Source organism: Neovison vison, chromosome 13, assembly GCF_020171115.1.
Source record: "Neovison vison isolate M4711 chromosome 13, ASM_NN_V1, whole genome shotgun sequence".
In the NCBI taxonomy this organism is placed as follows: Eukaryota; Metazoa; Chordata; class Mammalia; order Carnivora; family Mustelidae; genus Neogale; species Neogale vison.
Window position 1 is genome coordinate 44,802,882 of NC_058103.1, and position 27,620 is coordinate 44,830,501.

The window sequence follows — 27,620 nt, forward strand, 5'->3', positions numbered from 1 at the left end:
TAAAAATATGCCTTCAAGTCAGGTGATGCATATACTGACTACTCGGGGCACATATCAAGTAGCATAAATGTTTATACCTCTACCCCTCCTCTTTCGTTAAAAAAAAAAAAAAGGGAATCATAGTTGAAGACAGTTTGCATAGACTGGTCAGGTGGTAATTGTTTACAGCGATGTCATGCTCATTCTTCCTTGCTGGCTTATTTCTAAGATTTAGTTCTTGCTTTCTAATCGATCATATCGACAAACAGGAAAAAAGACACACACACCAGTGTTACAAAACCTTGTATTAATCATTTCCCTTCACTTTCAATATAACGTTGATATGAAATATAGCCATGATTCTTAGTTACATGGGAGGAAATGAGTAATAAATACATTGTAGCAAGTTTAAACCACAAGGGTGTTTCACTGGTAACAACATTTGAAAACTGTACACTTGCAAAGAACAGCATCTTCAAACATTAGTATATCTGTATATCAGTAAAGCTTTACATGTAACAAACATGCTATTTCCATATATGACAAATTTAAAAAATATGCATTGCTTGGCAACATGAACTAGGCAAAAATAGTTCTTTGTTCACTAACTTTATACAGGAAAACAGGACGAGAGGCATGCATGTACAATAGGGATGCCTGCACGGGGCATGCAACAAAAGAAAGCTTTTTAAAAGTCAGCTTACATTAGGCATAAATACATGAGGGTTATATATTAATAAGGGAGGAAGTCTTCTGTTTGACATTATTAACATTCCTGTTTTCTTCCTATTCCTCCCAGAGGAATACACATTCACCTTTAAGTAAAGATAAAGGAATTACAAAAAAATAAAACTCACTTTGCAAACATCTCTGATGACTTGTAAAAAAAAAAAAATCAACATTAGTGTTATCACAGCCCCATGTGCAAATGATCCTTCCGCAGGTCCTTCTTGTAACAGGCACGCCCGAATGCCTTGGTCAGGCTGCTTCCCTGTACCCAAGCCGCAGCCGCCTGCTGCAGACATCTCCAGAGGGCCAACGAGACTGGGACCTGCTTTTCCGCCCCTCGCTGCCCTTCTGGTTGCATGCCTATGCATTCAGCCCAGGCTTTTGGGGGACTCCCGGTGCTAACTGGGGAATGCACGTCTACAAACCTTGCACTGGCAGTCGCTACAAGAGGTGCAGAAGAACACAGGACCCGGAGAAGGCTCCCATTCCGTAAAAGGCAGCCAATGACACCTCAAAAGAAAACCTTGTTTCCCTCAGTGTCTCTTCAAAGGAATGGGAGATGGGGGCCCAGCTGTAGTTCCAATCCTGAGTACCAAAAAGGGACCATCAATACACAGGATTTGAGAGCTTGGTGCAAACAGCCGCCCTCTGCAGGCAGACCCAGCAGCGTCTATTTGGCTTGCTGGCCCTTGTTCCAAAAGTTAAACTCAAAAAGCGTGTGGAAAAAGACACATCAGCAGCAATGTTTCAATTCTTGTACACAGTTCATGTGTGTCTTCCTACTGTTTCTGGTAAGAAACCACTATGAATAAAAAGCACCAATAAAACATCATACATGGTAACAATATCATAGACCACCACTGTCCCTAGGACAGTGTAGAGGTGCCACATACATACTGCTTAAATCAGAAAAAGGGGGGGAAACATGTAGTGAAATAGATTTTCCTCTAAGATTTTTTTTAACGTTTACTATTAATATAAAACAGTTGCATTTGGGGGTCAATGGGTAAATACAAAAAAAGGCACTGCCGCTTTATTACTAAATATCCGACTTCACAGCCTTACGCATGCAACTGTTTGATTTTTTTTTTTTTTTATAAATAAAGTTCTTTTGCTTTAGGATTTTAAAATTGAGCTGTATACCTGCAGTCAACACAGGACTCAAAACAAGGTTGGGACAGGCTCCTAAAATTTATCAGAACACTCAACTTAAAAAAAAGAAAAATTGAAACACTAATAGCAAAACACAACTAAGTAGATAAATCTATACACAGTCAATGAAAAATAAGCTTTTCTTTTTTTTAAAAAAAGAATTATGTTGTTATTAATAACAGACTTTATCATGGTTACCAGCCATAGCAAGTTAATAAGTAACATATCCAAAATAATATCTCTAATAATCAGATAACCATTGTTTCTATATTCAGTGAAGGAATAAATAGAAATCCAGATTTGCAAATACTTTAAGGTCTTCTTCCTTTTAAAGGATTCATGCTAATGTGATTGTGTTCACAATCTGTTTTCTGAACAACCCAAGTCTTTATGGATATATGTGTTTTGCAGCAGATCTGAGTGCTTTCTCATTTCCCCACAAGATGTGTAATACCCTTGCTTTTTCTTCTCTTTATTAACTTTCTTAGCATCCAAAAAACACCTTCACAAACCCTCTGGTCTTACCTTTGGCCTTCGACATTTTTTATCTTTTCTTCCTGCCTTACATGTGATCGTCTATCTCAACACATTCCCCAAGCAACACGAAGCTTGTTTAGAAAAGGGGTGTGGAGGATGAATGTTAATGGCACTTGGTTAAAAACACAAAAAACCAAAAATAAAACGCACTAAAAATTGCTGCCCCTTTTTGCACATGGATTTGCATGTTTAGAATGTAGTCCCCGAAGGGGAGGTCAGTCTGTCTTAACGCAAAATGTGATGTGGTGGGTTCAAGTCCCCCCTTCCCTTGCTAAAGGCTCTCTACGGTTAAGATGCTCCCACCTTTTTAAACCTTAGAAAACTTCAAAAGCAAGGCTGAACTGGGTGCACATTTTCAATCTTGAAGGTAAAAGAAAGTTGTTTAAATTTCATTAAGGCCTTTTAAATCTGTATTTACTTCATTAATTTTTTTTTTTTTAATAACCGTAGGCAAGTGCAGTGATTTTCATGGTCCAATCTCTTCAATTTCGACGCTGCCTTCGCCGAAAGCAACGGCACCAGACTCACCCATTTAATAAACAGGCCTTAGACCGTCTCCCCGCTCTCGCCTCTGGCTGAGCATTCATACCATCATTTACACAAACCAATTTTCCAGTGCAAAGCACAACTCCTCTTTGATTTCCTTTAATACCCTCCATTGCCTCGAATCCCAAACGTCGTCTTTCTTGCCCTTAAGAAACAGAGCTATTACTTCGTGGTAGCACAGTTTGTTAATACCTCGCCACGTCAGGGCTGGTTTTCTGGCTCTTCTGTGCCGCCGGATCGACGACACAGCAAACCCCTGACGTACACGTGGAGGGAACCACGTTTGCATCCTGAAGCCGCCCTTTCTCACATCTTCCTTCACAGCCCGCCCTGCCGCGCGCACTGCACGTCTCCCTACACGCTCTCTCTGCCACTTGCTGACTGACCCCTTAGACACTGTCCTGGGTCTGGCTCTCCTCCCCTTCCTCAGCAGGGAGCGAGCCAGGGGGACGCGGCCCCCAGGCTCAGGTCCCTCTGCGCAATCGCAGTGGAAGTGGTCTTTTGAGCTCCTTATCTGCCATGAAGGCCTTTCGCAAGGGAAAAATGTCGGTCCTTGCCATTTTTCCTCCAGTGGAACTTGAACCCACGTGTGTGTGTGTGTGTGTGTGTGTGTGTGTGTGTGAGAGAGAGAGAGAGAGAGAGAGAGAGTGGAACTTGAACCCGTGTGTGTGTGTGAAGTGAGGCAGAGGGCGATAGGATGAAACTCCACCATAGGGTGGGGAGGAAGAGGTGTCTCTGGGTGAGAAGCAAATCCAGCCCAGAAAGGGGCCGCAGGATTCTTTCAGCATCTCACGGTGACCTGCGAGCCGACCCTAACTGATCACACACACGGTGCCGTCCTTCCCCGCGCTTCCGGTCACGTGCTCGTCCCACCAGCCGAGCGCGGCCACGGTGGAAAGACCGACGCCTCCTCGGCCTACGTGACGCGTCCGCCTTCCCGGCCAGCGCGGCTTCGCAGCCATTTTGAGAGACAACCCTGCTGCTATTATAAAAATAGAGGAAAGAAATGAATCCATATCAACAAATCCTTTACAAAAACCATAGTATGAAGAGAAGTTCTATCCAAACTCTTTACACATTATGTACCCTTTAAAATTGTTATGTAAACAATACACAAATCAAAGTTTCTCTGAAATTTTGTTGGAGGGAACGTTCCCCCCACTCTGCCGCCGGGGCCGTGCGGCCCTCTGCGGCGGCTCGACTCCAAGCCGGGTCCTCAAGGAAAGCCGGTCCTGGCGGCAGGGAGGGCGGGCCGCCATCTTGCTTTGGTCGCACTCGCCCACGACTGCGTCCGGGGGCCTGACTGCGGTGGCGGGCTGTGAGGGGCGCCTGGGCCCAGGGTTCAGCCTCCCTCCCTCGTCACTCCCAGCTCTTTGCCCGCGGTACTTTTTGTTCGTTTCTCCCTCTCTCTCCATCCAGGAAGCCACTTGCCTTCCCTCTCCATCCCCTCCCAGCCCCACATTTCCCTAGAGACCCCTCCCCACCCCGCACACCAAGCCATCCCGTGACAGAAACAAATGACAAAATAACCAATCCCCGGTCTACTGATATGTTTACAAGGACGACCTACGCTCTCACAAAATCAAAATGGGAGAGGGACCAGGGAAAAAAAAAAGGCTGCAAAGTATCTCGGAGGATTCTGTGCAACCCTGAAGATGGCTGACACTGGACCCGCAGCAGTCGATTTCACGGCCAGCGCGGTCACTCTCATCTTCAGCTTCTAGATTGTGGAGGTCCGGTCAACCCCGTCTGGGAGAGAAAGAATTCATGGTGGGCACAGCTGAGCAAAACCGTTCCCTTCACGGCCACCTAGTCGCACACCCTGCACGCTGGGCTCCCCGGTCTCTGAAGACAGGTGAAGACCACACTTCCCCATTCATCCACCCCTTCATTCACACACTCACCCACTCAACATCTGCGGAGTAGCCATTTTTCCAGGAACTGTAATGAGTCTGGGAACCAACACAGGAGACCTAGTCCTCACCCTGTAAGTACACACATCCTTGTCGGGACAGCTCTGTAAAGCCACAGGGATGTAGGAGGCATCATTGCTATGATGGAGTATGTACCAGGCAGAGCAGGAAAGATGGAGTAAGAGTTAAGAGGTCCCTGGGAGTCAAGTGCAGTTTAACGGAGAAAGAAAATAACTTTTGTAAGATGGTGCTTGTAGGAGGAGGAGGAAGCAGGAAAGGAAGAGGGTGTGGGGAGGGCATACAACTCATGTACTGGTGTGATGTTGGTCATTAATTGGTGGGGCTGGGGGCTACATGGAGGTTTAGGGTGTGGGATGGGGGAATGGAGGAGTGGCAGGAGATGTGCTGAGAGCTGGCAGGGATACTGAAGCAGACATGCAGGTGGACCTGTCTAGCTCACATCCCTTTCTTTGGTAGCATCCTCCTCTCAGCGAGTCCCTACTGAAAGCCTGGGCATGAGGTGGTTGTGACTCTGAGCCCCAATCACAGCTGAGCAGACCAAGGGGATGCAGCTCACCCAAACTGATCTAGATTCTCTGTCTCAAGAATCTGGTTAGGGGCAGACAGTATAGTTAGAGGTGTGGGCACTGGGAACGGAAAGATCCTGTGGAAGTGGGTGAATGCTATGCTATGCAACACAGGCTATGTCTACATCATGCAGAGTCAGTGAGACCAGGCTGTAAAGTGGAGGATGTGCATGTCCGACACAGAGGCCATGAGTGAGACAAACTGCTGGGGGAGCCGAAGGCTGCCTAGCTCCTTTATGGTTGTCTTACACATGGGACTATAGGAGGATCCCCAGAATGAGGCCATAAGGGTCTTGTATACTATGAACAGGAGCTTGGACTTGGTAATTGGGGCATTCTGAGCAGTAGAGTAATTGGGTCTGATTTTAGAATGGTTTCTCTGGCAGCTGTGTTAGAAGACCTAAAAAGGGACAAGGCTGGTGGCAGCAGGGCCCCTACAGTGGTCCATGCTAGGGCTTGTCTGACAAGGGCTTATCCAGTGAGCAGAGAGAAGCATGGATGAGCCATTGTAGAGGTAGACATGACTGTGTTCAGTGGCCAGTAAATGAAGGCCAGGGAGAGAGGCAGGATGCTTCCCTGGTTTTGCTGATATCCAAACATCAGCAGGTATGTCCTGGTCTGAGCCTTGATGTCACAAACCTGGTTTACCAGGAGGAGCATCTAGATCCAATAGACAGAACTCAGGTGTGAGAGGGGAGTGGCAGAGTGTTGTGGGAAAGCTGGAAGACCTAAGTGATGGGGGGGAGTACTGAATCCACTGTACAAGCCTCCTCGCCTCCCGATGGGTGGTGCCAGTCTGGTGTCTTGCCAGCAAGGACTTGAAGGAGACATGTTTAATTGAAATTTTTTTTTTAAGATTTTATTTATTTGATAGAGAGAGATCACAAGTAGATGGAGAGGCAGGCAGAGAGAGATAGAGATGGAAGCAGGCTCCCCGCTGAGCAGAGAGCCCGATGCGGGACTCGATCCCAGGACCCTGAGATCATGACCCGAGCCGAAGGCAGCGGCTTAACTCACTGAGCCACCCAGGCGCCCCTGTTTAATTGAAATTTTGACTGAGATTACTGTAGGTTCACATGCAGTTATAAGAGAGTATCAGGTTTCTGGGTTTGCTGGGTTTCTCCCAATGGTAACATTTTGCAAAACTATAATATTACCATGAAGATACCAACGTTGACACAATTCACTGACCTTACTCGGATTTTCCCAACTTTACTTGTACTTGTGTGTGTCCATAAATTTCCACATAGTTTTTGGAGAGATTTTAAAAAAGAAAAGCAAATGACCCGGGGAGTGTTTATGATAATCAGGCCATCAGTCCTCGAGGCTCCCAGATATGAACTTACAATCATAATGCTGCCCTGACTTCTGCAGGTGTTAACCTGAGCCTCTTATGGTGGTTCTGCAATGGTAATGGGTCATGGGAAACAGCGGGTGCATTAAGTATACACACGTGTTGGTGTGTAGACATCACTCCCTTGTCTGTAGGAGTGAAGTGCACACACTTGCCAGGGCTCATGGCCTACTCATTAATGCCAACCCTTCATAGCTGTGTAAGTGGGGAGCGAGAAACATAAAAATCCCAACTAATCCAACCCCAAGCTGCATTTTCACTTAATTCCAATCCTATACTTCATCCTCCAAGGGTGACAGTATTCATCTGTAGGGAAATGACCCACAGGTAAGTCCAGATTCACTATTTACAGTTGTGTAAGGTGTACAACTCCAGGGAGCACCATTTTCATGTATTTGTTGTGAGTTTTATAGTTAATTGACAAATAACAAATCAGTGGCAGAACAGCATGTTAAGAAAGTAGAGCCTTTTTCTAATTTACACAAAGTCTGGTGTGGCTCAGTGGGTTAAGCCTCTGCCTTCGGCTCAGGTCATGATCTCAGGGTCCTGGGATCAAGCCCAGAGTCAGGCCTTCTGCTCAGCAGGGGGCCTGCTTCCCGCGCGCCCCCCCCCGGCCCCACCCCTGCCTGCCTCTCTGCCTATTTGTGATCTCTCTTTCTGTGTCAAATAAATAAATAAATAAAATCTTTTTTAAAAAAAGTCTCCATATCAGCTAGAAATGAGGCTGTTAAGTCTCAAGAAGGAATAAGGAAAGAGGGTGAGAAGGAATGGCGAGGGAATCATGTGAAATCCATGAATCCTGGAGCACCAGAAAGTGGATGGGACATTCCTCTTTATGATGGAATTCACTGCAGACTCTGTCCTGCTTGGACAAGGCTTGCTTTTGTAGCCATGTCTGTTCCTGCCCATACAACCTCTGTGCAGGAGGAACATAGCAGCCAGGCCACCAATAAGGAGCAGGTCCAACAGAGCCAGATGAAAACCTTAAACCAAGATGGCAGAGGCAGCCCACCTCCTTGGCTTCCTCATGTTGGAGAGGCCAAGGGGAGGGCAAAGAAGAAGCAGAAATGGAAGGCCAAAGAGAGAAATGGCTTAGACTGGCACCAGGAGGGTTGTAGTTAGTGTAGGACACTGAGAGTAGAGATGTCAGCATAGAAGGATGGGCCCCTCCAAGGCCTGGGGCTCATGGACTAGCCACATTAGAAAGTCCATCATAGGATGTGGTGTCCCAGAACTTGGCCACCCTCCCATCCTGTCCTGAGACACAGGCAGAGGAACCTCTTTTACTTTGCTTTCCTCTCCATAATTATATGTCCTCCTGTAAAATGATTTAATTCATTGGCATTCTCTTCCCAGCGAGGTCATCTTCCTAGCACCTGGAAGAGGTGGGCCCAGCAGAGAGGTGCAGTCTCAGTGAGGGCGGGCTCACGGCCACTGTGCCTAACTGGGCCACCCTGAACTTTCATTCTCTGCTCTGGAAACTGCTTACGAGGCTTCCCACCAGACAGGATTATTGAGGAAAAACACAGCAATAAGAAGGCTTAGGAGATTAACAAGATGAAAACATTAGCAAAAAGCCCCATCAGTTCATAGAGGTTTTCTGTAAAAGTAGAAGAATGAGCTAAAAAATGAAACCTTTTCAATGAAAACCTCCCTTTAATAAAGAGCATTTGGCATTCTTGCTACTAATGATGATAATGTTAGCACTTAGCAGTTTGAGAAGGGCTCCCAAAGTGCCAATTATCGGAGATATATCAAGCCCTGGGGAAGAAGGTCAGTTATCCTTGCTGACTCTCAAAGGCGGAGGGAGTTCCTCACCCACCAGCCACCGTTGGGTGGGCGGGAGCTTGGGCTGCCTGAAGTGGGCCGAGCTTGGCCTGAATGCGCAGGGCCTGGGAGGCTTCCCTTTTTGAAAAAATTGAGATCTAATGTGCATACCACAAATTTCACCCTTTTAAAGTGTATAATTCCGAGGTTTTCGTATATTCACAGAGTTGTGCAGCCATCACCACTGTCTAATTCCAGAACATTTTTATCCAGTATCCATCAAGCAATCACTATCCACTTGGCAGTTCCTTCTGGTCCCTGACAACCACTAAACCATACTGTCTGTTTCTACAGATTTGCCTCTTCTGGACATTTCATAAATTCCTAAGTGGAATCGTATACCATGTGGCCTTTTGTGTCTGGCATCTTTCATTTAGTGTAATGCTTCCAAGGTTCATCCAAGTTGTAGCATGGATCAGAACTTCATTCCTTTTTAAGCTGAACGATATTCCACTGTCTGGCTATAATGTATTTCGTTCATCCATTTCTACCTGTTGATGGACCTTTGGGTTGTTTCCCATTACTCATTAGGTGCTACCAGTGTGCTGACCCAGTCTCCTTGGTTAGCTGGAGAAGAGCAGTTGGTGGCATCTCCCCACAGAGGGACCAGGAATGGACCAATGATGTGGTAAAAGCTTCTAGGATATGAGTGGCTAAGGGAGAGAGCAGTGTTTGCAAATGGGGTTCCTGGAACCCCGTGGAGGTCACATTAGGAGCTGTGCCTTCCCAACATCTGTTCAGTCAGAGGCTCTGGGAGGCCTTGGGATAGCTCGCTTCTGGTGCTGAGTGGAGGATTTCTTTGGGCCGTGGAGAGCCCTGAACAGCTGAGGTCAGGTAGGTACAGTCCTTGCTTTCCAATCTCCTCCATGCTGAGCATTTGTTGGTCTCATACTTGGTGTCAGGATAAGACTGTGTTTGCAGGGACTAAAAATCTAAAAGTCCCTGGTCAGGAGGACAAAGCCCGCTGGAGCAGCAGCTGACCGCAGCCTTTCTCCCCACCACGGCTAGATAGTGCACATTTTGGCTTTAGGTGTTCTGACTGCCCATCTCCAGGGAGGGTGAGCGCATCCCGACTGGAGAGGACTGTTGGGAAGGGTCACAGGAGGCCTCTCTGACTCAGAGCCTCCTGGAGGTTGGCAGGAAGGGGTGGACATTGCTCCTCTGCCTGCCAAACATCCCCATGGCTGGCGCAGAGTTCAGGCTGGAGAAAAGCACTTGGTTAGTACCCGGAGGGCACTGAAGGCCTCCCGGGGCTCCAGTGATGACATAGGGCTTCAACCAGACAGGGGACAGCCCAGCTGCTTCTGGAGCTCCTTGCGGGGCTGCAGCCCACAGGCACATGGAACTAGACCATCCCTGTCACACTGTGAAGGACGTCTCAGACTGCTTGGGGCTCCAGGCATCGTGGAAACCATTTGGAGCAGGGAGATGTAAAAACAAGCAGGGATTTTTGTTTCAAAAATTCTATTTTTAGAACAAGCTGGGATACGCTTGGACCAGACGGGGAGATCTAGTGCCGAGAAGGAAAGAATCCAATTCTGTTGGCGGGGGGGGGGGGGGGGTTGTTGCCACTAAAAGCCATGTCTTGTGTTTCTGACTCCTCCAGCTCCCAGCATTTGGCTGGGACAGCTGCTGCGCTAGGACCTCAGAGTGCACTGGGTGGGTGGCTCTGAGGAAAAAGGGACAGAGGGACAGCCTTGGTCTCCGGGTCCCTGACTCACCTCCCAGAAAAGAAGGAGCAGGGCATTGTGGGCTCCTCAGTGTGGTATGGCTTGACAAGGATCCAACAGCACCCTGAGGCCACTCTCTCTCCTATCCCCTGCCTACTTCTCCTTATGCCTTGCACATTCCTCCTGAGCTATGGCCAGAGTGTAGACAGCAGATGGCTGCTAGTTCTCCCAGGCATGTGGTAAAAGGCAAGGAGGACTCACTCACCTCCCAGGGCGTGCTCGGTCATACTGAGGCACAAGGACTCCAGCCTGTTGTTGATGTCAGGTTCAGTCACAGGAAGCTGGAATTCTGCAAGGGACAAAGGGTTATCTTGGTGATAGAGACTCTGAGAACAAGGAGAAGGTATGCACGGTGCTGTGGGGCACCACCCTGTCCACCCTGGAGCAATTTCAGGGGGCTCTGAGGATCAGCATGGAGGAAAGTTACACTCTGATTTCAACCAACCTATGAGTCTGTTAGGCGTACGGAGTCCATTGTGAACATGGGCAGCTGGAAGAAAACTGCTCACTAAAAATAGCTGGTCAGAGTCAGAGTCTGTCAGTCCTCTGCTCAGAACCCTCCAGCAGCTTCCCATCAGAGTAACAGCCAACCCCCTGCCATGGCCTGCAAGGCCCACATGATCGGACCCTTATTAACCCTTCCCCGTGTACAGCTTTCCTCGCCCTTCCTTCCTTCCCAGGACCTCTTCTGCCCGTTTTTGCACTGCTGTTCCCTCTGCCCAGAATGGTAGTCCCTCGATACTTCCATGACTTTCTCTCTCCCTGCCTTCACATCTCTGGTTCTCCTGTGTCTTTAGAAAGGACATTAGAGATAAGCAGAACTTTCCCAGCCCTATGCCTTTTCCTCTGCTTGCTTTTTCTCCACAGCTGTCACCAGCATCTGACCCATTCTTTATTTGCTGCCTGCTCCCAGTTCCATGTTCACTTCGCTGGAGCAGGACTTGGCCCTGCTGCTCCCCGTGCCTAGAAGCGGGCTTGGCACATTTCTGATTTGTTACAAGGAAACAGAAACCACAGCATGGCACAGTTCTCGAGTGGTCTTAGAGTGACTGGCCAGGTTGGCTTGGCTAACACAAGAACCCACCGAACCCACAGGGGTCTGACTCCAGAGCTGGCTCTCCCCAGCATGCTGCAGCAACTAAACTTGCTCGTCAGTCCTCGCTGCCTCCAGCCACTTAGAAGGTCAGAGATGTCCACTGGGCAGACTCTCACTGCCCGGGACTAGGCTGTGGGCCTTATAGTCACAAAGCCCCCTCTACCATCTGGACCTTCCCTCTCTCTCCAGGCTCCAGTTCGTCCTCCGCCAAGCAGGAGGCAGCCAGTAGGGGCCTCCTCCTCTGTTCTGCTGGGCCCCTCACTGTCAGTACGTCCTTCTCTCCCAGCCCCCGTCAACCTGGGAAGCTCTTGAGTGTCTTTCACTGGCTTGGAAGCACCTTGCAGACAGCGACAGTGCTCTCATTTCTGAACCTCGCCTAATTCCAGCGATGGCCTTCTGGCACGCTTCACACATGTCTATTGAGTGATGAAAAAGATGGAAACTTTTCCATCTAAGCTAAGAACTTAGAAAGAACTAAGAACTGTGAAATCCCATAGTGGGGGTTAGGGGACAGACAAATCAGCAGTGGGATATGTTCTGAGGGCCTGGGAATCTCAAGGTTGCCACTGTCTTCATATGTGACTCTGGGAAACTTCTCTTCTCCATTGGGCCTTCCCTCTTCAGTCTGGAAGTGGGAAGAGGATCCTGGTGGCCCAAGCTTCAGGCCATTTCCTCGCTCCTTTGAATCTCCACCAGAGGGCACTTGGGGCTGGTGGGCGGGATGACAAATGAGGTTAGGTTGGTGGTTTAGTGGGATAGGAAGTTGAAACCAATGGCTAAACCCAAGTATTTGTTTTCCTTGATGAGCTACACATTTAGCTTTTCTCTGCAATCTGTGTTCCCCATCACCAGCTAATTCAGAGGCAGATATCATTTCTGTTGTTTAAAATTCTGAGTAGATGGGCAAAATGGATCAATACGAAAAGCACTGGGGAGCAGACAGGGTTCTTTCTGACACAAGTTCCAGCATCAATGGGTTTGAAAGGCAACTGTTGCCAATTCATGAACAGAGGATGACATGAACAGAGGATGAAGGGGGGCTGCCGGGAGCCAGGGAGAATGGAAGGGTCTCTCCCACCACCACCCATTGTTGCTGTCAGAGTAGGGTCGGGGCAATCAGACAATCCAGCGGGAAGAGTATTTTAGTATTTTCATCCATTCATGTGAAAATCATATGCATGCAAAATTAGCAGCCTTCAGGGTGTGAAATCTATAAAATAGAAACACAGTTTTATATATAGCCAGTTAGCAAATATGAAAAAAAAAACCCTCAGCAATTATAACCATCCATATGCTCATTGTAAAATTTAGTTTACTCTCTAGCACTCCCCTTTAAACAAACACTGTGGAGAGATTTGGATAAATAAAGATGCTCGACATTTGGAGAGAAGTGTTTCAGCTGCAGGATTTCTTGCCAACACGCAGCAAAATGCCATTTTCCAAGCCTAGGACTGTGTGTTCAAAAAGGGGGCTGAGAAATGCGGGGCTCTCTGCTCTAGCATCTCCAAACCTTAGTGGCTGCTCTTTTAGGTTGAAAGTTGGCACGGTTGCTTTTTCTCCCTTGGCTCTTCCCTCTGGTGCGCCAGGGTGTCGCGACCCCCACCACTCTCAGAGAGGCTCCGAAAAATTCTAAGTCTTGGGAGAAGCCCATATGTTCACACTCCAGAGTTTCCTAATAGTGTGACTTTTTAATTGTGTATTTGATAAAAACAGATCCGTGGCATCTCCCCACACATACAAGACAGAGGGAGACCAGCTGGGTAGATAACAGCTTCCATCTCAGGCTAGAAGCCCTCAGCCAAGTGTGGCTTGGGTGGGCAGAACTCTCAAAGCCCCAGGAAGCATTTGGGCAGCTCCCGCCACCCAGGCACACATGACGCACCAGGCCAGCTCCTGCTCTGGCTCCTGCTACCCCAAAGGCTCATTGCATTGAGCCTGGGTCCCTAGCTGTAATGGGACAGGCAGATGCAGTTTTATGTCCTCAGTAAGGCAAAAGGGAAAGACTGAGCCTTCTCTGCTGTTGCTGGAGGCAGGCCTGTTTCCTTAACTCAGGTGACATCTCCGAGAACAGGAATTTTTCCCCTGACCATCAGCACATTCCAGTATTTAGTGAGAGTTCTCCGTCCTAGGAACCCACGTTCTAGGTTGACCTGGGCCTTTTAAAATTGTGCCTTTTCAGAAGTCCCGTAAGTAGAGAACCTTGTACAGGCCCAAGGTCAACGAGATTCTGGAAGGGACCAGCTGCCCATGCCTAATGGAAGTGTTTCTGGAGGGTTCACCTGGAGGGTCCCATGTGGCTTTTTCTTGGCAGAAACCAGCCATCCTAGCTGAGTCTCACACGCGTGGAACGTATGGTATAGTCTGCAGCTCTCTCCCAGTCCCTGTGGCTGAGGCAAAGAGGCCGGTGTCTTCAGTACTTTAGAAAAAGAAATGGGGTATCCTAGCAAAACCCGCTAGAATTCGACTTTGCCAACAACAGCCTAGGATACTTGTTGAATAGCTAGGAAAGCTTCAAGTTAAGTGAAAAATGGGGTTGCTGGGAGGCTGAGGAGGACAGGACAGAGGGTGGAGAAGTGGGATCCGGACTGGGGTAAGGGGTATAAGAAAGAAAGGGAGACAGGGAGGATGGGAACCAAGCAGGACGGGGGAGGGTAGTCACAGAAGGAAAAGAAATCAGTGTGGTCAGGGCAAGAGAGCCACGCTGATAATCGCAGAGACAGTCATGGTGGTCGTGGCAAGTGGCAGAGGAACATGAGTTGCACTCCTGAGTCTGCTATGGGAACACAGCTTGTTCTCTGGTGGCCTCATTCCTAAACCTGCAGAAGTTTGTGCTATGAAAATCCTCTAGGACGCACACTTTCATGAAAAATGATGAGAACATAAGATAATATTGTACTGTCTAGGTCTCCAGACCTAGAGGGACCACCTAGACTAGAGGTTGGGTCACTCTCAGTTGGACTTTCAGAGGCAGGGGAGCACAGCCCAGGTGCGTTCTTGGCTGTGATACAGCCTCTCTACCTGAGCAGAATTGTTTGCCCTGGCCTACTAGAAGGCAGAGAGCAGAAGTGCACCAGGTACTTTAAGTGGGTCCCTGTTATGGTCCCTTCCTCTGCATGGCGGCCCCTTGCATTCCCCTAATGGACCCAGTGTATGCACAGCACTCTCCCTCTCCCCACTCTTTTGAAAGGCAGTTCTCTGAAAGGGAGAAACTCACATGAAGGAGGCAATGAATGACAACAGCTTGGGGCACTGTGTTCCCCGGTATGCAGCATTCTAATGGTGGAAGAAATACAGTCACGAGCTGGTGCATAGGGGAGGTCTGCTATGGCGAACAACTACGATACTTCATGAACCGCTGCCATGCAAGGCACCTTATTACCCATCTTACATCTGGGGCAGTGCAGCACCAAGGATAGATTGCAGATGGTTTTGTGCAGGAAGGAACCCCAGAATAAAGCTCTGTGAGACTGCCCAGACTGCCCTTCCTCAGGCTTTTCTTTCAATGTCGGCGTCTGGTCCCTCAGCCCCTTCCTGTCAGGCCTTCCAGATGGTGAGGAGACTTTGTGGCTTCTCGGTGCTACACCCGGGCTGTTTTGAGATCCTCTCTGACAGTATCTCAGTGGCGGCTGAGCCTTGGTCAGCAAGGAAGAGATCTGCTTCCAAGAGAAGGTAGTCCTGCAAGCGATTTCCCAAACTAATTTTCCAGTTGGGAAAACACCCTGCCTTTTTGGGAGAACATTACTACACTAGGCACCACACCTGTTTTGAGCTCAAGTTACCCCACTGGTGAGTGTAGAAGACCCTTCTCCCTCTTGCTCTGGGAGGACCAGCTTAGTGTTTCTTACTCTTGCCACAGGCCAGTGAGAGGCAGCGATCACTTAGTGGCTCTCCTTGTTTATCCCAGGAAACATCTAGAAAACTGTTCCTGTGGGAATAAACTAAAATACCATTCCTGACGTGGCCTTCAAGGGTCCATAAATCCTGTAGATTCAGGAAAGAAGAGATTGTTTTGCAAATTCGAGCCAGGTGACTGATTAATTGATACACAACTCAGGAGCTTGTTCTAGCCCCCAGACTATTCTATATTCTTTGGAGACATTTAAAATTTTCCATCATTTTAATGAAAGCATTTTAAGTTTGAATTGTCATCTTCAAGATCTGCCCACCTGATTTAAAATGGGTAGATATCCAGTGGCCAGGAGGAAGCCACTGTGCTGTATTATAATGGTTTTCTGACGATCTAATTTAGGGTTGGTCACATATCTCTACTCCATTTTCTGTTCACTACCACTTCTGCTTGTGTAAAATGAAAACCACTTGCTGCCTTCCTGATTTTGACTCCCTGACATGATACTTGTAGTTTGGTCGTGGCCCCCCGGCTGTCAGACCCTAGACACCTGCCAAACAAACAAGGACATGCTGCTCTGAGTGGCAAGGCCTATCCTGGATAGACCCTGTCTATCTAGTACAAAACTTCGTCTGGGCCTGACTGTGGCTGTTAGCTGCGGTAGCCCTGTCAACAAGGCTGACTCCTCAGGAAGAAGGAAGAGCTCTGATGATGACATGTGGTCTTAAAAACCAGTGTCTGATCTGCCAGGGGCAGGAATGATCTTGGAGACTGAGGAGCCTCCCATGGCAGTGACTCTGTGCAGGGTCTGTTCCCTTCAGCCAGGAATCCCAAAGTCGTGGCTGTGTCTGCCTTGCTCTTCATGACCATGTCCTGGGAAGAGCCACCCAGCATGGGCTGAATGTGCTGGGCAGGACTTAAGAGTGGCTCCTGCCCAGTACTCACCAGTTTATTTGCTTATGCAGGAGGCTAACTGAACCCCCTCCTTTAAAAAAAAAAAGACCCCCAGGCGTTCTGGAGTTCTAAGTCCCATTAATAAAGAACATCATTTAGAGACTTTGAGTTAACTACCAGGAAAAGTGAAAATAATTATAAGTGGCTGTCTCTGGGAGATGAGACTGGGGGCTGAGAAGGGGAGGGGAAGGGGACAGTCACTTTTCCTTAAAAGGCTTTCTATATTATTTGTTGTTGTTTTTTTTTTTAACAGTAAGAACAAGAGGGTGGAAACAATCTTAGGGTTATAGTTGCTCTGAGCATTAGCAAGTGACAAAGGTGCAGATGGAGGATATGTATCTACAGACTCAAAGAGTCCTCCTAGGGATGGCCCAGGTCTTCCTGGTGGGCCTGGTCTTCCCAATTCACACAGGAGAATGTGGGGAAAAGTAAGGTGAGAAGAGAGGACTGAGGACTTGGAAGAAGCCAAACGAAGGGACAGGGGCTTAGAAAGGAGCAAGGAGGCCACAGGTGTATAGAGACTGAAGGAGAAGGAGAATGGTCAGCTGTGCTAGGCCTCCCATGAAGCTGCAGGGTGGCTGGTATGTTGTCCCAGGACCAGGCCTGAGATCAGAGTCGAAGGATACATTCAAGGTGAAAGATCTCCTCGTGCCCAGGATATCTTTAAATCTCATCTAGCTTCTCTTTTATTGGAAGTGGATTATACAAAATTCTGCATGAAAACAGAGGCTGCGACTACAAGACCCAAGGAGAAGACCTTCACAACCCCTAAATTTCATCAAATATTTCTTCCCGGGAAGCTACAAGTATCAAAGGCATTTTAAAACAAACATGCACAAACAGTAAATGTTCTAGAAGAAGCAAGTTTAAACAAGCATTTGGACCATCTTCCTTTCCTGACACACCTTACCTCACCTTGCCATTCCTCCTCAGTGTCTCCTGATCTCCGTCCCACCTTTCCCTCACTCCACCAGGCACACTCCTACTCAGAATCTTCCACACATTCGCCACTGAGAGTGGCTGGGGTCCGAGCTCCTTGGCCTTGGGTTCAGAGCCCCCGTCATCAGCCAGGATCTTTCCAGCTCCCTTGTTCTACTCACTGCTACTTCAGCTTGACCCTTTGGCTCAGCCACGGCTTCTGGAACTCACTGAGGTACTTGTTACCATTGCGGTCTTGCTCCCTTGTTTCCTTCTGCATGCAACTCCACCCTCCTCTTTCCACGTCTTCACTCTCCGTCCCCTGAAGCTCAGCTCCAATTCCAAGAGGCTTTCTTGCCCTCCCAGGCCACAGCGACATTTCTTCTCCTCAAACTCCTGTAAGACTTGCTGTACAGAGCATCCCTCTTGCCTAGCGTGGGTATTTTCCTACAGGTACAACCTCTGTACCTGTGTGATTTTCCTACTTAGAAAGCCATCAAGCTAGATTCAGTCATTGTTTGGATGGCTCTATATTACTCACAGACTCTTAAGAGGTCGCTGTCTCATAGACAAAGTGTGCAAGTGATCATTGTCTGTGCATCATTTTGGTAACCCTGCTTTTAGGAGGCGCGGTGAGAGGTGCCACTGACTTGAAGTGACCACGCTGCTCTTTAACCAAGGAAAGGGAAGATGGCTGGTGCAAGAAGTCATGTTTGCAAGGTGCTCCCCAACCAGGGGTAAGTCTCTTAGCGTCAGTGCTGTGGAAGTTTTCTCTTTCTCTGTTTCACTTTCTGCACATCCCCCCGACATACACCCAAAGTAAACACACACACACAGACATGCACATGCATACTGCACATGGAACCCCTCCCAACTCCCCCAGATACCCTCCAGTGATATCTCTGGTTTAATCAATCTAGAAATATGACTAGTATCAAAAATATCCCCGTCAGATTGCAACCGACTCTGGGGCTCCATGTGCTGGCTCCCAGCCAACCAGCCGCTATTCATGCTGGCAAGGCACAGTTTAAAAAAGGAAAGGCTTCTATAAGCTCAAAAGAATGCGTGGTGACAGTCGAGGCTAAGCACTTTCCGGCTGGGTTCACAGGGGCATCTATTTTGGCGTCCTGGCCTCCCCTGTGTGTCAGGGGGAGGAGAGAGGGAGAGATCAAGTGCAGAGCCCTACCTGGCTGTTGGAACATCAGCATATTCTGTGGAGAAGTGTGCACGGGCAGCGAGCGGGTCCTTTGGACTGAGCTGTGGGTGCGGCTCGGCATGCTGTTGCTGCCCCCAGGGTTGGCGAACCATAGGTTCTAGTGAGAAACACAAAGGGGGGGACCCATTAGCCCACACACCCTGGGGTCCGGGGAGGGGTGTGGAGCAGGGCCGCCAGCCAGAATGCCGGAGGCAGATACCCCTGAAGAACTCTTTGCTAACTTCTGGGAGAGGCTCGTAGGCTCGTGCTGCCCATCCACATATTTATAGAGAGGGGGGTTGAGATTCCATTCATTTTCTTCCCCTCTCCAAGCCCCAGGCCTGTCTAAACCCCAGCTTAATCTGGACAGCTCTCTCCTTCACGATCTCCAAAACTCTTTTTATCCCTTTTGTTGCCTTTGCTTTTCCTATCACTTTTTTTCGGAGATGGGAAGAGTTCTATAAATGTTTGCAATGAAGAGCACAAACTATTTCGGGGCTCTCATTTGATTTTCTTTTTGAGATTCTTACAACTTACTACAAAGCGAGGGGGAGAAAAAAGAATCTTTCAGCTGGCACTGAGCTGGCACACCAAGCTCGCGTTTATTATTCTGCGGGTGTCCTGGTGGTGACTTCCTCTTGAACTGATGTGGGGCTTCCCACAACGGTCAGCAAGTGGGGCTTTCTCAGACCTTGTGGTGTGTGCTCTGGAGAGGGAATTCTGCCCATTTTCCCGGGAGCTCTTCTCCTGTTTTTAAACCAATCATCCCTTAGTTTCTCATGACAACGTAGACCCACTCATGCCCCTCCAATCCCAGCCCCAACCTGTGGAGCCCCACAAAGCCTTTCCATCCACAAAGCCGGGCACATAGATGGAAGGTATTGGGCAGAGTGTGAAACGGGACTGGTGGGTGGGGAGCCGTGGGACAGAAGTCAAATCTAAATCACACGGTAAAGACCTCTGGGGCAGCCTGGTCTTGACAGGCGGAGAATGTCCAGCTCTTTCTCTGACAGCTCTCTCAGGCTCCTCTTTGGATTCCCCACCTCAGCTGGGACGGTGACAAAGGAGCTTTTCGCGGTGAATAAGGCTAAGAAAGCTCCTTAGAACTCTGGAACCCAGATCTGGAGGTGGTGAGTTCTGCTGGGGCAGGTCAAGGACCAGGGGCACATAAAAGGTCTTGCATTTCCTCCTACAGGGTGCTATGTGCAGGGCCCCCAAGGTTAAAGTGGCCAGAGGGCATCCTAAGTAAATCCCACGAAGCCAGGTGCAGCCATGGGATTGCTCGGTCTCCCAGAGAAACAGTACATACCACTGGCTACTTTCGAGCACAGGGACCCCTGTATCTCAGTGCAGCCCTCCTTGGCCTCTGTGCTCACCGTGGGGTCATGTAGGGATAGGTCCTGAAGCCTGGGGCCCTGAGCCTGGCGGCTAAACCTCCTCCACAGACACAGAACCAACCTGTCTTCCTTGCTTCATGATGGTGGGGTTGGCCGCGGTGCTGCGCTGGGTGGAGCTGACGAATCCACTGGTGCCCAAGAGGCCGAGGCGGGCGGATGGGACGTTCCGGGAGGGGATCTGGTACTGGCGCGGGTTCCGCCGGCCCATACCACCGCCCACAGAGCCGGCTGTCGGGAGGGAGTTGGACTGCCCAAAGCCGCGGCTGCGAGATGGGAGAGAGCAGTGAGAGGCTGTCAGCCACCCAGTGTAGTTCCCAAACCCCAGGCTGCCAGTGGGCTGCCTTCCCGGAGTCTGCTTGCATTTTGACAGTTATGAGGTCTCTCTAGGGGCACAGGGTAGCTGCGTGCAGGAAAAGGCTAGGATTAAGATGACAGCTAAGAGATATCCGAGAGGGACTATCACGTGCACCATCCTGGGGCTTTGACCCTGATTCTTCAGTCCTCATGAAAACCCGAGGAAATAGGTGCCCTATCCCCTTTTTCAGCTGGAGAATGAACACTGAGTGCTTCGTGATTTTGCAAAGGTCCCGCGGGCAGCAGAGGACAGTGCTGAAATACGAGCCTGGGAGGTTGGCCGGGGTGCTCTTCAGCGGTCTTGCCTGCCAGGTCCTAGGACCCTGAGCGCTCACGTGCCCATCCCAAAGCCACATAGAGCAAGAGCGCAGAGCCGTGATCCATGCACCTTCTGCCACACCACAGTCTGTTTCTGATGTCTGTGTAGCACACTTGGAAAGGGTAGCCTGTGAGCCCCGCTAGGATGGCAGCTCTGAGACAGAAAAGACGGCATCCATTCTCAGCAGTCCTGCATGGCCCAGGCCGCTGGCTCCCGGCACAGTGAATGCAGGCTGAGTGAATGAACAGACATTCACCTCTGCCATCAGGATGCTTCTCCCTGTGGAAGCGCTGACCCCATGTCTGGGGCTCCGATTCCCAGCTTGAGAGTGGGGAAGGGGAACAGAGATGATGATGTTTGCAAGTATTCTGGACCTAGGACACTGACGGCTCCCCAACTCCACAGGCCCTCCCTGCTGCAGAAAGATGGGGAGGTCCCATGCTTCCCCACATGGACCAGGGAGGCCGCCACCGACCCGTGGCATGGCATTGGGACACCGTGCTCCCACTTCTCCAGTGACCTCAGCGCTCAAGAACTCCTCCTTCTCCAACATGCTTCAGGTTCCGGGATGGTGCGCGGCAGCCAGTAGGGTTTCAGAACCAGCACATTCTTTCCAAGAAGAGTCAGCTTTAGTCATTCACTGATGTTTAACTCGAAATGCTTTACCTCCAATGGCCACAAGATGGAACAGACTTGCTTTCCCAGCCACACAGGGGAGGTTTGTACCAAGCCTGTGAGGGGACTCCAGCAGACCGGGATGACGTAGTTTAACCAGCTGAAGAATTTAATGGGGATTGGGGAGGGGGGGGTTGTTGCAAAATAGTAATATCCTGCGAAAGAGAATTGTGTGTGTGTGTGGGGGGGCATCTAAGCCATTAGACAGGTGATCTCAGAAAATGTTTCTCTTCTCCCCAGAATGCCTACATTTCCTAGGGGGAAAGGGGGCGGGGAACAGAATTCCACAGGTGAGCTGGCTGCAACTGATTTCTGGGCCTGTGTCTTCCCACTTCTAGGTTTTTGGGACAAAGGAAAGGGTTCCTGATTCCTGTCAGGGACTTATCTACATGTAAGTAGATGAGTTCTAGGTCTCCCCCACTTCTTTTTTTTTTTTTTTTTTAATGAACATTAAAATTTTTTGGTTTGGAAGAAACCTGGGCCTGGAGAGGGTAAGAGCTCCTAGATCACACGATCTAGACGACCTTTTTTGGAGGACGGACAGTCTGACATCCATGACAGGTGGAAACAAGAATCAAGTGGTTGTTTGCTTTTTAAGCGATGAAAACTTGTCCTTTGGCCACCTGGCAGATGATTCAGTATTCTAAGACTTTTCCTTATTTAGTGCAGATAGCTTTTTTGCTCATTTTCCTTTTTGGTCGGATTTTTAAAAAGTTATTTCATATGCAAAATACAGTAGTCAATGGGTGACGTTAAAATGATTTGTGCTTCCAGGAAGGCAAGATGATATCCTCGAGCAATTCATGTGGGTAGAAGATTCTGTGATGGGACACTTAGTCACTGAAACCAGGGCTCCAGGGACTCCTACAGCTAGGACCCATGAGCTGGGCTGTATGTGGCAGGTAGAGCCCAGAACATTATGGGATCAGGCTAGATCAGGGGTAGAATTTGGCTAGGCCATCTTTCTAATGGCTGTGGGACCCTACTGTGACACCCTTAGTTGGTTATTACAAAGCCAGAGTTTTGAGGGTTACTTAAGATGACTAGGCTTAATGACATAATCATTCTTTCCGGGTGGGGGGGGGGAAGCAAAGTGACACTAGTTAAGTTTTCATTTCTCATTCTTTTGCTCTGCCCATCTGTGTCTTTCTCTGATTCCCTAAATCTAGCCAACTGACTTCATTACCTTGAAATGCGTGCAGAGGCTGATTAATAAGAACCAATTAAGTTGGTATTTCTGATCATTCAGGCAGGGGCTGGGCGGCAGTTACCTTTGTATTATGGGAGAAACGGTTCTTTGAAGCAAATAAATAGCATAAAAAGACCCCAGAAGTAATACTTATGAGAACAAATGATTTTTCTAGAGCTTTAGCCACTTCCACAACTGATGATTGAATTCATTCTTATCTCATCAAGAAAAACAGGTCCATCAAGACTCCAATATGGCAAACTTTGCGTAGCCCAATACACACGTTAGTTAGTAACACTCTAGAGAGCTCAGGCTTCAGGGGAACTCCAATATGCACCCCGGACAGAGCAGAGCTGACAGAGGCACTCTTCTCTTTTGAGAGAAGCAAAGAGCTCAAAGGCTCTGTCTTTCTCTTTATCCTCTAAATTCCTTCTTCCTCTTTCAACATGTTTCCTGAGGGCCTGGTGGTACAAGAGGGATCTGGAACCTCGTCCCCTCGCTTCAGAGATGTATGACTGCCCTTACAAGAAGGGAGCTCGAACCTGGGAAGGGGGCAGTCCCCAGGACAAGAGACCTACTAGCCTGTCTTGATTTTCACCTGGGCCCCTGGGATGCACAGGTGGTCCCAGCCCATCTCCCCAGGGAGGGCAACCCCAGAGAGCTCGGATCCAGGGAGCTGCCATGAGAGGGCCGCTCTGCCTGATGGTTTTTTTCTGCGCATTGGCTGGAGAGCATGAGGGCTGCCTGGCATGTGTGGTGGGTTAAAAGCACGGACTCTGCAGCTGGTGCTGGCCTGCCTGGTCCAAATCCTGGACACCCACTGCCTACCGAGTCCTCTGTAAATGGAAGTTAATAATAGCAAGTCTACCTCATATGGTTGTTGCAAGGATTAAATGTATTAATATTCCTAAAATGCTTGGATACCGCTTGGCATACAGGAAGTGCTAAATGTTTGTTTAATAAATAACAGTGTAATGTATGCTGGCAGGTGATAACACGTCAACTTTTCCATTAATCTTTAATGAAAACTTTCCATAAATCCCAGCTATCCTTATCTCCCCCAGATGATATAAAACAGTGATGATTTAAGACATACTTCTGCAAATAAATGCCAAAATTGTTAATAACACAGAGCTTCTCTGTGCATACTGAGAAATGAATTCAGAACTTTTCAGGTGCAGGTGAAAAATTATTTACCCGCTCATGTTTAAAAATGTAAAACAGAGAGTTGATTTTTCACGATGCTTGTACCGTCACCCTTTGTCTCCCCCCAACTGCCTGTCACTGCTGAAGGCTTCACCCCACACCTCCCTAAATTCCTCCCCCAGACTGTCGCTGTACTTCACCTCTAATATGCAATCGGATTCCTCCATTTAAAACCAGATTAAGGTAATGGGTTCTAAAGTACAACGAGGCTTATTTTTAACCGCATCCAAGAAGCGGAAGTACTATGAAAACTCAAGAATGGTGCTGCTTCACTCTGGGACTGCAGCTCAGACCAAAATAGACCAGCACTGGGCTCTTCACCCTGCCACCAACTATAATTAGCTAGTCTGCTGCGAGAAGGGAGAAAGAAATGACATTACCTCAGAAGGTGCTGCTGGAACAACCCATTTTTGTCCCTTTCAGGGCCCCTTTTTGTGGACAACCCCCAACGTGCTTTGCGGGCAGTTCCTTCAACTGTATCCATCTCCCCCTCGATGCCCATCTGGCCCAATACTGTCATTTTGATCATGTAAAATGCGTTACGAAAGATCATATGTGGTTCTTTTTCTGGGAACGCTCTCTCTCTATAGCCTTTTCCCAACTCCATCTGTTGAAGGAGTGCGATCTGGAACTCCTCACAGGGCATCCTGTGAACCAGGAACATTGCCCTGCCACGGTCCTGCACAGGAACCAAGGGAGGCAGCAGCCGGCTAGGGAACCACCACCGTGCATTAAGAAGAATGAAATCCCAACATACTTTCTTTGCTGTCGATATCCTGATATGTCTAGAAGGGTTTTCCGAGGGAAAGACCGAAAGAGCTTCTGCACCTGCTGTTTCCATGACAACAATCTTTTTTTCTGAGTCTCTGTAAATGCCTGCAAAAACAAACAGGACTTTTTAATGGGTGGCGCAGCCTGGCATTACAGGGAGGAAAATGCAATTAATAGGGGGGACATCAGAGTCTCTGCAGCTGCCTTTGCTTCACCTGCTTCCCACCCGGTCCAAACAGCAGTCAGTTTCACTTGGGAGCCACCTGTACCGACAATTTAACATTTGAGGTGCCTGGTTAAGTATGTGCATTAAGCTTTCGACGACGCTTATTTTTGGCTGCATTTCTGGCAGATCTGTACTCATCTTCGCCACCTTCCTGACTCTACTCTGGACTCTATAGATTAACCGAGAATGGATAGTAAAAATGGATTGTTGTATAATCTGGCTTTTGCAGGGCCCCCTTCATTTTCATAATCAATGGAAATGCTAAACCACTCCAAAAATCAATCAGCTTGATCGTGCGTGGTCTGCAGGCTTTCAAAAAATGGCACATGGTCTCCACTATACTATACCATAGGCCAGGACTGGTGCACTGGGGTTTTTGTAGGGCACGGGGCTTTGCTGAGAAATCTCCAGTTAAGGGGCCCTGTGCCTTACAAAAAACTCCAGTGCACCAATCCTGACCAAAACTTTCCCTAAAGTTTAAGGAAACAGGTAGATCTGATGCCTTTTCACATGTTTTTAGTAAAAGTGGCACTGAGGGGTGTTCTGCCTGCTTTATAACACACTGTCATCTGTATCACATGTACTTTTGTGTACACTGAACCCCGGACAGTGACTTTACGGGAGTTGTGAGTCCCCAAGGTGGAGACACTCAATTCTGGGATATAGAATCCCTTAAGAAAACTATTAAATGCAGATTCCTAGGTCCCTTCCCTGATTTAATACATCTGGACAGGAGTCTAGAGGATGTTTGCAGCAAGTGCCCTGGTAATTCCACTGCCAATGGAACATGGGCATGTGGCATTCTAGATGGTTTGAGGGCCCTACATTCAATATAGGAATGTCCTGTCAGGTGCCTAGAACCATGGTCTACAAGCTGTGGGAGAGCCTGCAGCTCTGATTAGCAGTAACCGTGATAGAATACCCGTATAGTTTTGTCAATAAGACATGAAATCCTTTAAGTAGCAATAAACTATACCTTAGAGTAACAGACTATATGGGTCTTTCCCATAAAGGAAACAGATTCCTTAAACAGAAAATATGACAGCTTAATTTTTTTCCAGATGACATTTAATCTTTAAGGACCTAAACACAGGAGAGCTATAAGAACAAAAGCAAAAGATGTTATGTTGTGAAAAAATTACTGACTTGCAAAAGACCCTTCCCCCTGGATGACCTCAGCCCAACGCTTTTAAGGATCTTCATCAAGGAGGGCTACCCAACCAAGGGACTCCATGCTTCCTTAAAGAGGCGCAGACACTGCGCAAGGTACATGGTGGGTTGGTCTCATGATAACACGGTGAGGACACGGTTCTACTTTGTGGTCCCTTCTCATTCGTTGGCAACACTTGGTGAGTGTCCAACTATACATGAATGCCTCTGAAAGCCTGAAAGGCAAGCATTTCTACTGGCCAAATAAAGAAAGGGACAGATAGATTCTGCTTTTGACTGGCTTCCTCTGCCAAAGGTTGAGTGAGAACACAGGATGCAGAGGTGCTGATCTAGGTGACTTGGGGAGGAGAGTCCAGCCCAGCTGGTCGGAGGAAGGCTCTGGATGGATATGGGCAGGGCTTGAATCCCTACACATTCTTATGCAAGTTCCTTTACCTGACACTCAGTTCCTTTGAAAAACCCAGGATACTATCTCCCTCCAAGAGATGCCGTAAGGGTTAAATGAGAGAACACATGAGGTCCACTTAGAATACTTAGGACATGCCTCGGCTTAGTAATGAGCCACTTAGAACTGCGGCTCAGAGATCCTCTACTCAGGTTTTTGTGGTCACACAGACCAGACCTTTGGGGGTGGTATATGAGTGTTTGTCACATTTGGCATTCAGCAATCACATTTAGCCCCAATAAATGACTTCAAGTTCTCAAAACTACAATACCAAGCTGGTCTGGAGCCAGCTTGAAGGACAGCTAGCCTGAGTTTCCAAGGGACAAAAGAGGAAATGGCTCACTTTATAGACAGGCCTTCTAAGTGCTTCCAAGGACACCAGTTCATACAGGACATCTCCCGTGGTGGCAAAGACTGTCCAAGAAGATGGAAATGTTTATACCCCAGCACCACCCAGAGAAGTGAGCTCATTCACTCAACACAGGGCAGCACGCTCATTTCGTTCCAGGCTGCAGAGAGGACTAAGGCCCTTGGCCATGTTGAGTGAGTGTGGTGGCCACTTCTCAGTCTTGGAGGCTGAAGCTGGGAGGCCTGGAGAGGAGCTAGAGGTCATGGCTGGCAATAAGGGATTTCGAAAAGCTGGTTTGCCTGTATTTGCCTGAAAAGTAGCCCTCCATTGTGGGAGCTCTTCTGCCAGCAGGGATGGCTGACAACTCACTTCAGCCATTCCACTGGCAGCTCTGGCTTGAGCTGATAGCTTCCTCAGGGAGTGGAGAGGAAAGAAGCATCCATACAACACACTGACACAGCCAGTCGGCCTCTTCCAAGTCCTCTGTCCCTGTCAGGGCCAAACCAAGGAGTCTGTCTGGACAAAGATGGCTAGGATGCACCCTACAACTTTCGTGTAGTGTTAAAGGGCTCATAAACGGGCAAAAGCTCATCTCCACAGAACCTCCTTGGGATGGCGAGGAGGCAAGAAGCTGGGGATTATAATCCAGGAGATGAAATTCAGAACCTCTCTGTCCTCTCTTCTGTTACTCTACGGAACTGGTCCCTTTGTCCCTGAGGAGGAAGGAAGGTGTCTAGGTTTGGTCAATCCGCTCCCATCCAGTCAGCTAAGGAATGGCTTATTTGGGCTGTGAAAGGGAGTCCTGTTTCATGGGGCCCAGGTGAAATTCAGCCAGGATGGAGACTGTCGTGCCTCCATGGAGCCTCACGGGGAAGGAGTGTGCTTCCCACACAGAAGATCCCAAGCCTGTGGAAAATTATTCAGACATGCTTCCTCTTTCTTGAACTAAAACAATAAAAGTCTTGCACAACATTTTCCCTTCCAAGACAGAGTGCAGGCCCCCTCCATCCTGACATGAACGCAGGCAAGCAACGTGGCATGAGCTCTACTTGGCCCAGGACTCCCATCAGCCAGAGGTCCCTCTACTGTCGTCGGGGTCTCTTGCCAGCAGATGAGTCTACATGGCGCCATCTTTGCATTTAATCACTTGGGCGG

General features: G+C 48.5%; 1 protein-coding gene across 2 annotated transcripts in view; it reads right to left on the minus strand.

The window, feature by feature from the left end:
• Positions 1-265: 265 nt before the first annotated feature.
• SAMD4A (sterile alpha motif domain containing 4A) overlaps positions 266-27,620 on the minus strand; it is a 206,551-nt gene continuing 179,196 nt past the window's right edge. For both annotated transcript variants that reach the window (XM_044229759.1, XM_044229758.1), the window contains 5 exons: positions 24,262-24,380; positions 19,823-20,024; positions 18,356-18,482; positions 10,560-10,643; positions 266-4,692 (listed from right to left, as the gene is read on the minus strand). In XM_044229759.1, coding sequence (XP_044085694.1) covers positions 4,664-4,692; positions 10,560-10,643; positions 18,356-18,482; positions 19,823-20,024; positions 24,262-24,380 — 561 coding nt within the window. In that variant the 3' untranslated portion in view covers positions 266-4,663. The remainder of the gene's footprint in view (positions 4,693-10,559; positions 10,644-18,355; positions 18,483-19,822; positions 20,025-24,261; positions 24,381-27,620) is intronic.